A 14,352-nucleotide genomic window follows, 5' to 3' on the forward strand; every position below is an offset into this window, starting at 1 on the left:
ACCTCAAAAGGAGGACAAATGAGCGTCCGGCTCAAGGCTGCGCCGGCAGACGGACACAAACATTGAAAACCGGACTGTCCGACTTAAAACCGGACGTATGGCCACCCTAGCTGTAGGAGTCGGGAGGAGCTGATAATTTATTCTGGCAAATTACTCAGACCTACTAATTAACCTAAAATAAGGTATTGAGTCTATGTAAGTTTACTGCTTGGCTCAGATCCACCAACATCAGCAATATCTCACCTCTATTAACTCCTGAAGAACCAGGTTCAATGAACTGCTGTTTCAATTCAGACAACTCTCTTAAATCTGTTTAAGCGATCCCGAAGGATTTTGAATCAGTAAATGAGGTGTGGTCCTACCTAAGTGTGAGTGTGGCAGGGTGCAATCTTACCTTTGAAGCAGGAGAGGAGGGCACAGATGTCTTTTAAGTTATCCCAATCCAAAAGGTGGGATCAGTTTATTTGAAGAAAAATAGGTCCAAACTAATACAGGGTTTTTACCTTCTCTCTTTACAACATTATAATCATACTAAACAAAATGATGCTGTGATCATGTTCTAATATGAAACTTTAATTCACAGTCTTACATTTATTACCAAAATTGTAACTTCAACTGCCCAATTCAGTTGTGATTTCTAAATCTCCCGATAGAATTTAGAGGCATTACCTCATAAATGACCGGTGATAATAAAAAGCACATTCACACTTTATTCACCAAATCAATTCACATCAATTCCATACCTATATTCCGACACAGGTGGCGGGACTAACATTCAAAAACACATTCCTATCCGCATGAATTCGGAGGAAGATTCCTCACAGGTGGCGGGCCTAAACAAACACATCAAATCATTCCACTCACAAACACATCAAATCATTCCACTCCTTCAACCCAGAAATTCACTCCGCATTCAACCAAGAAATTTGAGAGATATTTACCAAGTTAGAGAGAACCTTACCGAGAGCAAAAACCCAGCTCTCCAGGGAGAGAGCTTACCGGGAGAGAGTATACCAGGGGAACCCCCCCCCCCTCTCTCTTTTGCTCCCTCTCCGCCAGTGTCTTTATGCTCAAAAAACAGGATAGAAAAACCTAAGACACCTCCTCCATACCCATATTTGTGGAAACTGGGCATGGCCTCTGATGTACAGGACTGGACATGACCAGACATATTCTATGGCTATGGCATAAGACACACCTTCCCATGTTTGTGTAAAAAGGACATGACCCCTACTCTGCAGGACTTGCAAAATATTATTCTCGGCTCTGACATAACCACCTTTTTGAGGCCTCAATGTATTTCTCCTTAAGTCTGGAGCCCCCCTCCCTGTGTACTGCTGTGAGGGGAGAGGGAAGAAACTGCATCCTCTCTTTATCAGTGACACCCATAAATCATTATAGGCCTCACACTCAATGTAACAAACCACTTGTGTTTTGCTTATACTGTAAATATAGAAAATCATACAATATGAAACATTTTCATTGTGGGTTACACAACAATATAATTGACCATATTTGATTATAACCAACTTTCGTTTTAATTATTCAACCTAATATGAAGATCTCAACACCCTCTTTTTAAAACGCAAAGTTATCAAAACAGCAACAGATAAAATTGTAAAAATACATACATATTGCATACGTAAAACTTCAAGCATCAATATCAAAGTTGTGGATCATTTGGAAGGAAGGACCTGCGGTATCTCTCCTGCGGCTTTCACACCAGCGCTTTTCCCGTTCTAGCTCCGTGCTAGAGCTTTTCTGGTTCAGCTCGGGTTTCCCTTTTCTGTTCCCGCTTTGTTCACACCGCCCAGAGCCCGACTGGTGCTGCCGCTGCTGCGTCATGACGTCACCGTTTACAATGCTGATTTGCTCCCCAATGGCGCTCACAACAACAACAACAACAACAGGGGACTGCGTCGGGTCGATGATCGTGTTGCTTTTAATCATACGAAGCCAGATTAAATTAAATAACGACTTCTCCAACCTTATACTTTTCTCCAGAGTGCCGTGGTTCATTGTTTATTAATGTGTTTCAGCAGCATTTACCGACCGCTGCAGTGTTGGCTGCTCTTCCACGGGAGTTTATTCTCCCGTTAGCTTCGGGTTAGCTCACATTGCAGCAGCCGCTCTAAAGTATTCACTGTCCGACTCACACAAGCAGCTGATACATATCCCCAGTTCCCCTTAGCCTAACGGCCCGTACACACAGCAGCTTTTGGAGATTTGTCCACCGCTTCCAGCGCGTCTCCGCCCATTGACTTTGAATGGGGATGACGTCACTTTCCCTCGCTTGTCGCCGAACTGCATTGTGGGGGGGCGAGGCGAAGATTTCCAGGATGTTCAGGATTCCAAAGTTGAACAATGTTCAACTTTTGAGGCTGAGCTGGAAGCGACAGCCAATCAGATCCGTTTATGCAAATCTGACAGTTCAAGCGCTAGCCAATCAAACCGCGTGCAAGCTGGGAGAACGAGACCCGCAGTTCATTTCTATATTCCACAAAAATGCAGGAGAACTTAGTTATTGCGGTAGCAAATCACCCGGTTATTTATGACCAGTCCCTATTTACTTACCGGGATACAAACCGGAGGAACCAGGCATGGAGGGAGGTGGCAGAGGCAGTGGGTGAAACTGGTAGGTTTTCGCTTGTTTGGGAATTTTATATCCAGTTTACTTCGTTGCTAGTTTACTTCGTTGCTAGCAAGCATAGACAGTATCATTAGCCAGCATGGAATGTAGCATAAAATAGCACCATAAACATTAATCTCATAAATGTTCAAAATGTTAAAAAAATAAATGTTCATCATAGCCCTTCCTAATTGACAATAGTGTAGAAGAACCGGGTTTTTTTGCTTTGTATGTCGGGGGCGGGATATTCATGTGATATTCATGTGATTGGTTGTTGGTCGCGAAATCCCCAAGCTGTCAGACACGCCCAGCTCCAGGATTTTCAAGATTTGGTCAAAGCTGCTGTGTGGACACACCGTAAGTGAATGTGTGTCAGTCTGAATTGACGCTGTTTGGCATCACAACGCTGTTATGAAAGTTTCTCTAGTATAAAATGGGTGATGTTAGCATAGCAACCGAAGCTAAACTGACTACTTGCTATTGCTATCCTATTGTGGCATAAGCCGTTTTCTACAGGCACATTTTACCGGCGTATTTTTTCATTATGATTCTACTTGTGATAGTCGGACACGACAACCTGTGCAGCCCATGTATTGATTCCATCCGATAGCTGCTATAATACAAAACAAAACGTCTGCCTCTCTCCACAATGATCAATAACAGTGAACGGATGGTCAAAGTAAGGTACAAATAAACAGAATCACACGAAGCCTGGTTAGTGTTGCCTGACTTTATAAGTGTGTGGTTGCCTTCTAGTCACTTTGCTCGGCGCTACTGCTTGTAGGCAGGCATGACGAGACTCTTCAGTCGACCCATGTTTAGGGGAGGTGGGTTTAGTTTCCTGCACGCCTCGACGTAAGAGAGACGTAAGCGACGCCGCCTCTTAGCTCTGGAATCTTGCTTCTAGACCAGGGGTGTCAAACTCAATTTCATCGCGGGCTACATTAGCATTATGGTTGCACTCAAAGGGCCGGTTGTAACTTTATGACGATATAAATATATAAAATAATGTATTATATTACATTATTGCCTCTGCATTGGATTATTATCGGATAGGGTAATAACTTCATAATTAACTACGTCTGAAAGCAGAAGTCTAGGGCAAATAATTGCAAGTCTCTTCAGTGTGCATGTAACAAAATGAGATGCATGTTGTTTATTGGCAATGTGCTTCTGTAAAACGGCATGTAACCGTATAATAAACATAATATATTCTTTGCAAGCTCTTGCGGGCCACATAAAATGAAGTCGCAGGCCGGATTTGGCCCCCGGGCCTGGAGTCTGACACCCCTGTTCTAGACCGACAATTTTTTGGAGCTGGAAACGAACCGGATTCCGGAGCTAAGAGGCGGCGCCGCTGCGGTGTGAAGAGGAAAAACCGGTACTTTTCAGGCTCTAGCTCCGAGTCGGCCCTCAAAACGCGTTGGTGTGAAAGTATGGGATTAGTTTTGTATCATAAAGATAAAGCAACACTTTCTCAGAATAAAGTAAAACTATGAGTGTGACGGAGCGGGTCACAGAGTGACTGACTCCGCCACTGACAGCCGACACACCAAACATTTCCTGCTCTCTTCCGTCAAATGAACCATGCAATTTCTTATTTATTTTTACTTTTGTTAATTATGGGGAATGACGGTTAAGAGGTAGTTAACCTGTGTATGTTTGGTGCAGATAGTTTCCTCATGTTGGAGGAAATTACATTTATGTTGACAATGTGGTTTGGAGTTGATTGTGTCACCTGTTGACGGTGAGCCTGTGGGAGGGGCCATGGGTTCAAAAGGGACGGTGTTGGTTCCTTGTGGGGGCGGACTGTGTCACTCGAAGAATGTTGCAGTGAAGGCAACAGCTGGGATGTGTTCGGGGGTTTGTTGCAGAGAAGGCAACAGCCAGAACACGTTTACTCTGAATGAGTGATGGACGGCCTGTTTTTGTCTTTTATTTTTGTTGTTTACATTGTGCTGGTTCCGTTTTTGTTTTGTTGCTGTAAATAAAGTTTTTTGGAGCGTAACCCAACCGACTAGGCCAGTGTTTGTGAACGGACAAATAGAGCCCCGTCACAATGAGTTTTTAAAAAAAAAACTAAGTCAAGCAAAATAAAATAAATTTCAAAAATAAAACTATAAGCTGCAAACAAATCATTTCTTTTTTCTTTGTTTTAACATAGGTTTTTGTTTGCAGTTCTTGTTTCTTCTTTCTCAATGATCAGACTTTTGCTCTCGCTGCAGCTTTCTCATTTGCGTTCCTTCACTTTTTGTTTGAGATTCTGACACAAACCTCCTAGGTGGGCGGGACTTTCAGGGGTGCGTCCCCATTGGCTACTCAGTTTTTGAGTTAAAGCCCAGTCCTCCAGCGATTGTACAGTGCAGGCAGCTGCGGTGCGGTAGCTGAGCGTGGACAGAAGACCCCCAGAAGAACCAGAATTTCAATTATTATAATAGTACAAGTGCAAATATATGTAAGTATTGATCATTTGTGTTGTTTGTGCTGTGCTATACGTTCTGTTTCTTTATTGTGGTAAGTGAGAAGTAAAGCTGTGCTATAAAAGTTAACTTGTGCTACCTTTAGAACATAGCTAGCAGTGAGTGAGCGTTCAGACACCGGCGCACACACACTCAAACGGACTCGTGTGCCTGACTCTACCAACAGGCTTTCATGATTCTGTTTAGATATGCAAGTATAAGCCATGATAGCTTATTTTATTAACACGCTAATTTGATATGAAAATCAATGGAGGCTGAGTTAACTTTGTAGGAAAACCTACTGTCCATGAGCTGTGTTTTATTTGTTAACTTCATATTTTTCATTTCCTAAAACATTTATTTTCCTCTCATATTAACAGTGTGGATCATTGAGACAGCGTGGTGTCCAGAGCCTAGGTCTTATCCCGTTTTCCCACTTCCTCTGAGGGGACATCATCAGATCCACGGAGGGGGAGGGGGGGGGGGGCATGAAGAAAGACCTGCACCAGCTTCATCCACGCTGGGCGTTGCTGTTATCACTGTCTCAGTGTCATTTCATTTGACCAAATGGCTTTACATATACTACACTTAATAGATGTTATTATTATCCACCTTTTTGTTTTATGTCCTCTTTTTTCAAAACGTTTTTTGAGACTTCATCTTCTGGTTCAAATTTCAATAAATGTAATTTGTATAATCACTCTTTTGTCTTTATTCTACATGGAAATGTTAGAGATTCCATTCAAATCTGTTGATTATTCATATCTTCCTCAGGCTAGGAATAGTATGTAGGGTTTTTAATGCTAAATGTATATCATTTTCTCACAGGATATAGAATGAGACAACACAGTTTGTATCCATTGTGTATGAATGCTTCAGCTTTTCAGACCCACATAGTAAGATGTGAGCATGCTCCTAATTGTGTTGGTATGCAGCCTAGGTCTGGTCTGTTTAATAAAGCAAATCTGCCACTTTTATATTGTAGAATTTGTTAAATTAAAGCAGTCTTTAATTGTTGGTCCTAAACATAGCAATATATGCTTTTGAAATGTAACATGTCTTTGAAAAAATAACAGTTTACAGTTTATATTGTGTATCACCTTTAGCTTAAAAATACATAGATGTGTTTTTTTAATAAATAGATAGACAGACACTTTATCAATCCCAAATTAGGAAATTATTTAACAGCAGCAGTGTGTTCAGGTATTAAAATATTTAAAGTTGGAATAAAGTATAAACTACACAACACAAGTCTAATGCACAGCAATCCATAAGAGAAGTCCGATATGTTCATGAAACTCCCCAGGAGACACCGACACTAACGTGGCCGAGTGGACTCCGGAGTTTGCTGCATGAGTTGCACTGTATGATCTGTGGTGTAGTGGGCTGTCACTCAAAAACTGAGTAGCCAATGGGGACACACCCCTGAAAGTCCCGCCCACCTGGGAGGTTTGTGTCAAAATCGAAAACAAAAAATGAGGGAGCGCAAAAGAGAAGAGCTGCAGCGAGAGCAAAAGTCTGATCATTGAGAAAGAAGAAACAAGAACTGCAAACAAAAACCTATGTTAAAACAAAGAACAAATACTTCTAGTTTACATGATTACACAAATGATTTGTTTGCAATTTATAGTTTTATTTTTGAAATTTATTTTATTTTGCTTGACTCAGTTTTTTTTTCTTTTAAACTCATAGTTTTGCTTGATTCTGAGAAAGTGTTGCTTTATCTTTATGATACAAAACTAATCCCATATTAAAAGGGACATTAGAGTGTTGCAGGGATTAAGTATTTTTGTAGGCAGCCCAGAAGTTAGCATCACTAGGGCTCCCTCGCTAAAATTAGATTTTGAGATTTGAGATGCATTTGATGTCGTAGAACAAAACATGGATATCTCTTCCGCTTGTGTTCACCACAGGTCTTATTTCAGACTTCTAACCAAAAACATGAAGAAAAAAAAACAAAAAGAGGGAAACTGAAGTTGTAAAAACTATGTTTTAGGACTCCTTCCTGTACCACTCTATTGGCTTGCACCATTACCCTCACTTCAAGAGGACGAAGAGATGTCAGCCAACTACTCATGTGTTTGCTGCATATAAATTGATTTAGTGTGCATTTTCTGAATAAAAATGTAGTCACTAGTCTTTCTTAAATACAGACAACATCATGTCCATTGAAAATATAAAAAATAAAGTTAACTCTGTTTATAAGGACTCCAACCTTCAGGGTCCGGTATATTTTTTTAAATACTTGTGTGTGAACTTTTATATTGGATTGGACAGAGTGAGATATATTTTTGTGTTTCCTCTCATACACTCATGAGCCTCCCATTTTTAAAAGTGTAATACTAAACCAGTTTTTTGTATTGCTCCTGAAATTATGACATTGTGTAGATGATACAGAAGCTGCAAAACACTCTTACACATATTTCCTGTAATAATAATATATGTTTGTGTTTGTTTCTAAAGTAATAAATTAGCTCAATGCAATGATCAGATATTGCAACTCCCCTGGTTTGCACTTTAGAGCATGAACCAAACATAGTTATTGTGTCTCACTGCTTTGTTTTCCTCTCAGGTGAAGGTCTGGTTCCAGAACAGGAGGATGAAGTGGAAGCGTGTGAAGGGAGGCCAGCAGGGGGCAGCATTACGAGACAAAGACTTGATTAATGTAAAGAAAGGGACACTACTGTCTTCTGAGCTTTCAGAGAGAGAAGGACAGAAGTGCTCACCGAAGCTCGAAACTGAGGAGGACAGCCAGGAGAGCGACCAGAGCTCATACAACCTTCACCTATGACCTTTGATGGTGGTCCTGGTCTGGATAGAACTTAAAGAAATAGTGGTGAGACATACAGTAGGGCAAAAAAGTATTTAGTCAGCCACCAATTGTGCAAGTTCTCCCACTTAAAAAGATGAGAGAGGCCTGTAATTTTCATCCTAGGTACACTTCAACTATGAGAGACAGAATGGGGGGAAAGAATCCAGAAAATCACATTGTAGGATTTTTAATGAATTAATTGGTAAATTCCTCGGTAAAATAAGTGTTTGGTCACCTACAAACAAACAAGATTTCTGGCTCTCACAGACCTGTAACTTCTTCTTTAAGAGCCTCCTCTGTCCTCCACTCGTTAACTGTATTAATGGCACCTGTTTGAACTCGTTATCAGTATAAAAGACACCTGTCCACAACCTCAAACAGTCACACTACAAACGCCACTATGGCCAAGACCAAAGAGCTGTCAAAGGACACCAGAAACAAAATTGTAGACCTGCACCAGGCTGGGAAGACTGAATCTGCAATAGGTAAGCAGCTTGGTGTGAAGAAATCAACTGTGGGAGCAATTATTAGAAAATGGAAGACATACAAGACCACTGATAATCTCCCTCGATCTGGGGCTCCACGCAAGATCTCACCCCGTGGGGTCAAAATGATCACAAGAACGGTGAGCAAACATCCCAGAACCACACGGGGGGACCTAGTCAATGACCTGCAGAGAGCTGGGACCAAAGTAACAAAGGCTACCATCAGTAACACACTACGCCGCCAGGGACTCAAATCCTGCAGTGCCAGACGTGTCCCCCTGCTTAAGCCAGTACATGTCCAGGCCCGTCTGAAGTTTGCTAGAGAGCATTTAGATGATCCAGAAGAGGATTGGGAGAATGTCATATGGTCAGATTAAACCAAAATAGAACTTTTTGGTAAAAACTCAACTAGACGTGTTTGGAGGAGAAAGAATGCTGAGTTGCATCCAAAGAACACCATACCTACTGTGAAACATGGGGCTGGAAACATCATGCTTTGGGGCTGTTTTTCTGCAAAGGGACCAGGACGACTGATCCGTGTAAAGGAAAGAATGAATGGGGCCATGTATCGTGAGATTTTGAGTGACAACCTCCTTCCATCAGCAAGGGCATTGAAGATGAAACGTGGCTGGGTCTTTCAGCATGACAATGATCCCAAACACACCGCCCGGGCAACGAAGGAGTGGCTTCGTAAGAAGCATTTCAAGGTCCTGGAGTGGCCTAGCCAGTCTCCAGATCTCAACCCCATAGAAAATCTTTGGAGGGAGTTGAAAGTCCGTGTTGCCCAGCGACAGCCCCAAAACATCACTGCTCTAGAGGAGATCTGCATGGAGGAATGGGCCAAAATACCAGCAACAGTGTGTGAAAACCTTGTGAAGACTTACAGGAAACGTTTGACCTCTGTCATTGCCAACAAAGGGTATATAACAAAGTATTGAGATGAACTTTTGTTATTGACCAAATACTTATTTTCCACCATAATTTGAAATAAATTCTTTAAAAATCAGACAATGTGATTTTCTGGATTTCTTTCAGGCCTCTCATCTTTTTAAGTGGGAGAACTTGCACAATTGGTGGCTGACTAAATACTTTTTTGCCCCACTGTATGTGAATGTCTCTCAAAAGACAAGGACATCAAACTCAAAGAACATTGCAGAGAGGCTCCAGACAGATACAAGGTTTGTATTCTGCACCATCTGAGAATTTGTTTCAGTCATATTGTACTGTACTTCTTATAACAGTCAATGCTAAAATATTGATGTGGCATAAACAGTTAAATGAAAGGAAAGCATTCATGCCATTTCTTTTTTAAGTTAATAATTTATCAAAATGTGTGCCCAAAATAAACTGAACCTGGAACTGTTTTTCTACATTCTAAAATAAACAGGTCTATCTTCTGCCTCTTGCTCAGTCTGAAAGTTGACTTGCTTGTCACCTGAAAAAAACGTTGATAGTAAATGCGAATAAATTATAAAAACTCAAATGTCTTGGTGGCGATTTATAGCATTTATACATTTAGTGGAGAAAGTGACGATTAGGCACAAGCAACTTGGCTTAGGGATAAGGTGAGTACAGTCATCCGGGTCTCGCAGTAGAGCCGCTGCTCCTTCCCGTTCAAAGATGCCTGTTGAGGTGGACAGGAAACCTGGAGGATGGCTGTCTTCTTGGGAGGTGTTCCAGGCACATCCAGCTGGGAGGAGACCGAGGGGCAGACCCCGGACCAGGTAGAGGGATTATATCTCTACGCTGGCTTTGGAGCACCTTGGAATCCCCCAGTCAGAGCTGGTTGATGTGGCCAGGGTTAGGGTTAAGACAAGATTAATCTAGATTCAACCAAAAGTATCTAGCAGAACTAGTTCCAAGTTTCTTAAACTAGCAAGAAAGTCTCCAAGTTGGCAACAGTCAGGTTTTGGGCTTGTCTGTCAGAAAAAAAATATCATAGCAAAGACTAAAAAGCCTGTTTGTTTGGACAGATCAACCGGATGCTTTTGAGTGTTGAACTTTTATCACCGTACCCCGACCGGCCTCCTCGTTCCCCAGCTGTCAGATGGCTGTGAGCTCATTCATACAAACTGTGAGAACATGCATCCTCCAGTTGGTGTTCATGGAGAAAAACATGTCAAACAAATATGAAGTAGCCTTAATAAGCTAGACTGTCTTATAAAAAAGGTGAAAAAGAGTAAGAACGTTATGAGGACACAGAGCCTAAGACCATAATTCTATAGTTGTAAACACAAAGTGAAGATAGCCTGGGAAACCGATGAGAGTTCAATCAGGAGAGACGGTTTTGATGTACAGTTGCAAGAAAAACCCTTTGGAATGACCTGGATTTCTGCATAAATTGGTCCTAAAATGTGTTCTGATCTTCATCTAAGTCACAACAATAGACAAACGCAGTCTGCTTAAACTAATACCACACAAATAATTATATGTTTTCATGTTTTTATTGAACACACCGTGTAAACATTCACAGTGCAGGGTGGAAACAGTATGTGAACCCCTAGGCTAAAGACTTCTTCAAGAGCTAATTGGAGTCAGCCAACCTGGAGTCCAATCAATGAGACGAGATTGGAGGTGTTGGTTAAAGCTGCCCTGCCCTATAACAAACACACACCAGTTTTGAATGTGCGATTCTTAAGAAGCATTGCCAGATGTGAACCATGCCTCGCACAAAAGAGCTCTCAGAAGACCTACGATGAAGAATGGTTGACTTGCATAAAGCTGGAAAGGGTTACAAAAGTATCTCTAAAAGCCTTGATGTTCATCAGTCCACGGTAAGACAAATTGTCTATACATGGAGAAAGTTCAGCACTGTTGCTACTCTCCCTAGGAGTGGCCGTCCTGTAAAGATGACTGCAAGAGCACAGCGCAGAATGCTCAATGAGGTGAAGAAGAATCCTAGAGTGTCAGCTAGAGACTTAAAGAAATCTCTGGCACATGCTAACATCTCTGTTGAGGAATCTACGATACGTAAAACACTGAACAAGAATGGAGTTCATGGGAGGACACCACGGAGGAAGCCACTGCTTTCCAGAAAAAACATTGCTGCACGTTTGAAGTTTGCAAAAGAGCACCTGGATGTTCCACAGCACTACTGGCAACATATTCTGTGGACAGATGAAACCAAAGTTGAGTTGTTTGGAAGGAACACACAACGCTATGTGTGGAGAATGCAAAGGGTTCACATACTTTTTCTTGCAACTGTAATAATACATATTTATTGCGCAGATGCACAAATGAATGTAATGTGATTTTGGCGATTAGGCCCTGTTGTGCAGGAAGTATCATTCGGGAAGGTAGAGCCGATCCGATGAAATCCCCCTGGGGTCTAGACACTGGTGGTGGTGAATGGATAGTTGGGTCGGTCCGAAGAGGAGTGGATTAGCTTGACCCTGGATTCAGAGGGACGGGAGGTGAAAAGGGGTGGAGGAGGGTTGCGTTGAGTCACCTGAAATGACAGCTGTCAGAGGGGAAAGTGCAGATTTAAAAGGTTTGACAGAGCGTTATGATAGGCTCTTGGGAATAGAGCGAAGTGATTGGTTAAGCTGAAGAGTGACGCCCCCGGTCACTTATTGAGAGGAGGGAGAGTAGTAACATGGGAATAGAATTATATGAAGAGTAAAGACGGTCTTCCTGGTTGAACTTGCGCTAAGCTTCATTAGTCACTCGTATGACTCACAACGGGGCCACTTCTACAGTTTAGTGAATACATTGTGTGTTAACAGAGGTGGAAAAAGTACTCAGATGTTCTACTGAAATAAAAGTATGACTCCGAGAGTGCAGGAATGCTCTGTTACAGTAAAAGTCCTGCATTCAAAATGTTACTCAAGTAAAAGTAGAAAAGTATTGGCATAAAAATATACTTAAAGTACCAAAAGTAAAATTTGTCATTGTGCAGATTGGTCCATTTCAGAATAATATATACGATATGTTTTATAATGATTGATCATTAAAGTGTTCTCAAAGCTGGTAAAGGTGCAGCTAGTTTGAATGACTTTGTATACTGCAGGGTAGCTTGTGGATTTACTCCAGGTGGAACTAAAGACTGATTTAACACTTGATTAGATTTCACATCATTCATCCAGATCTGTGAAGTAACTAAAGGTATAGTGGAGGAAAAGTACAATAGTTACCTCTGAGTGGAGTATAAATAGCAAACAATTGAAATACTCAAGTACAATACCTCAAAATTGTACTTAAGTAAATGGACTGTACTTATATAGCGCTTTATCCAGTCTTTACAACCCCTCAAAGCGCTTTACATGCTACATGTCATTCACCCATTCACACCCATTCATACAGAGCAGTACCACTTGCTCTAGGACCTAACATTCACACACATTCACACACCGTTGGCCATGCCATCGGGAGCAACTCAGGGTTAAGTGTCTTGCCCAAGGATACATCGAGATGTTGGCTGCACGGGCTGGGATCGAACCCACAACCTTCTGGTTGAAAGACGACCGCACTCCCTCGCAGCCACAGTCGCCCTAAGTACAGTACTTGAGTAAATCTATTACTTTACCCTAGTGTGTCTTAGAACCTCCAGATAATATTGTAACTGACTGATGATCCAGGTTTGTTTTCACTGAGAGGAGGATGAGAAGCTGTGAGGGGTGGAAAGCATGGGGCCATTGTCACGTCTGATCCTCGATGGAGCTCCTACTTGCCCCCCGAGGGAGGGGTCATGTTGTCGTTACAGCCGCAGAACCAAGATCAACAGAGCAGAAGACTTTCCACATTCAGCTGGAGCCCCGCGCTGCTTTCAGGCCAAACCATTTAGGAAGATTTAAGGCACTGCACCAGTGTTGATAGGCGTCGGAATTCTTCTAACTTTTTTAACAAATCTGGTGAGAAACTTGATCTTTCAGGAGAGCAGAAAATGAAAAGAGATCTTTCAGCAGAGTCTCAGTTTTCATCCGGTGACTCAGTCCCTTTTGGGAAACAGTCTGACCGTGGATGTTCCCGTGTTCCCAAAGATTATCCGGAGTCTTTGGGAAGTTTCCATACTGTTCATCTGGGGAATATTAAAAGGGCCATCTGTTAAAAGTCTTAAACTCCTTCATATTGAATCGAATACATTAAACCTGAAGAACAGCAAATATTTTAAGGCAGGTTGTGGATCTCATTGTGTTTTTGTAGGAGGGGAAAAATGAATCGAAAAGCAGTTTAATAGGAACTGACAGTCCAAGGTAATTCACAGCATTATTCGTTCAGTCCTGCTTAAATGTATCTAATGATGTGATGGTAACTTTATGAGTCTATTGCCACAGTGTGACAGTGGAAAGTGGGATCAGGGGCCAAGGACTTGGAAGCCCTTCAATAAGCTGGCAGGGGCCCCTGACTGACAGCTGCGTTACGCATTCAGAGCTGCTGGACTGTGACTCAGGCACCAGGGAATTGATGACTAGACCAAGAAATAAAGTGAACACTAACAAAATACTGATCTACAGTCTCACTATTACCTACCCTTTTTATTTCAGGTACGACGACTGTGATGAGTGGAAGTAAAACATTCTTTAATGACTTTTTATCCAAACTCAAGACTTTGATGAGATGAATCTTTAGAACATTCCATAAAATATGGTTGACAAAAAAACTGACCAAAATAAAAATAAAGACAATCTAGAAAAGGACAAGTAGAACACACTTAATACATAAATTATAAATATAGAAATGAAAAATCACTATAGTTCTAAGATTGTATTTCTGTGTCCCTTTTGTTGGGTTGCCGCTTATTTTATAGAAGAAGGTTGTATTCATAATCAATTAAAAATAAAATAATTTAATCTTGCACATTATCGCATATTATATACAGTCTAAAACTGAAATGGGAATAGAAGCATTCATCATTTGTTGTCTTTTATTCATTATTGTTGTATGATGTATTTTGCAAGTAAAACAAAAACGTTATTGTGTTGTTTATAATGTCCTTGTTGCCCCTGTGTTGTGTAGTCCATCTGAGAG

General features: G+C 41.4%; 1 protein-coding gene across 2 annotated transcripts in view; it reads left to right on the top strand.

Moving 5' to 3' along the window:
- The window catches only part of LOC117539084 (homeobox protein MOX-2-like), a 52,270-nt gene extending 44,270 nt beyond the window's left edge, over positions 1-8,000 (top strand). For both annotated transcript variants that reach the window (XM_034205110.1, XM_034205111.1), the window contains exon 4: positions 7,661-8,000. In XM_034205110.1, coding sequence (XP_034061001.1) covers positions 7,661-7,879 — 219 coding nt within the window. In that variant the 3' untranslated portion in view covers positions 7,880-8,000. The remainder of the gene's footprint in view (positions 1-7,660) is intronic.
- The last annotated feature ends 6,352 nt before the right edge of the window (positions 8,001-14,352 follow it).

Source organism: Gymnodraco acuticeps, unplaced genomic scaffold, assembly GCF_902827175.1.
Source record: "Gymnodraco acuticeps unplaced genomic scaffold, fGymAcu1.1, whole genome shotgun sequence".
NCBI lineage: Eukaryota > Metazoa > Chordata > Actinopteri > Perciformes > Bathydraconidae > Gymnodraco > Gymnodraco acuticeps.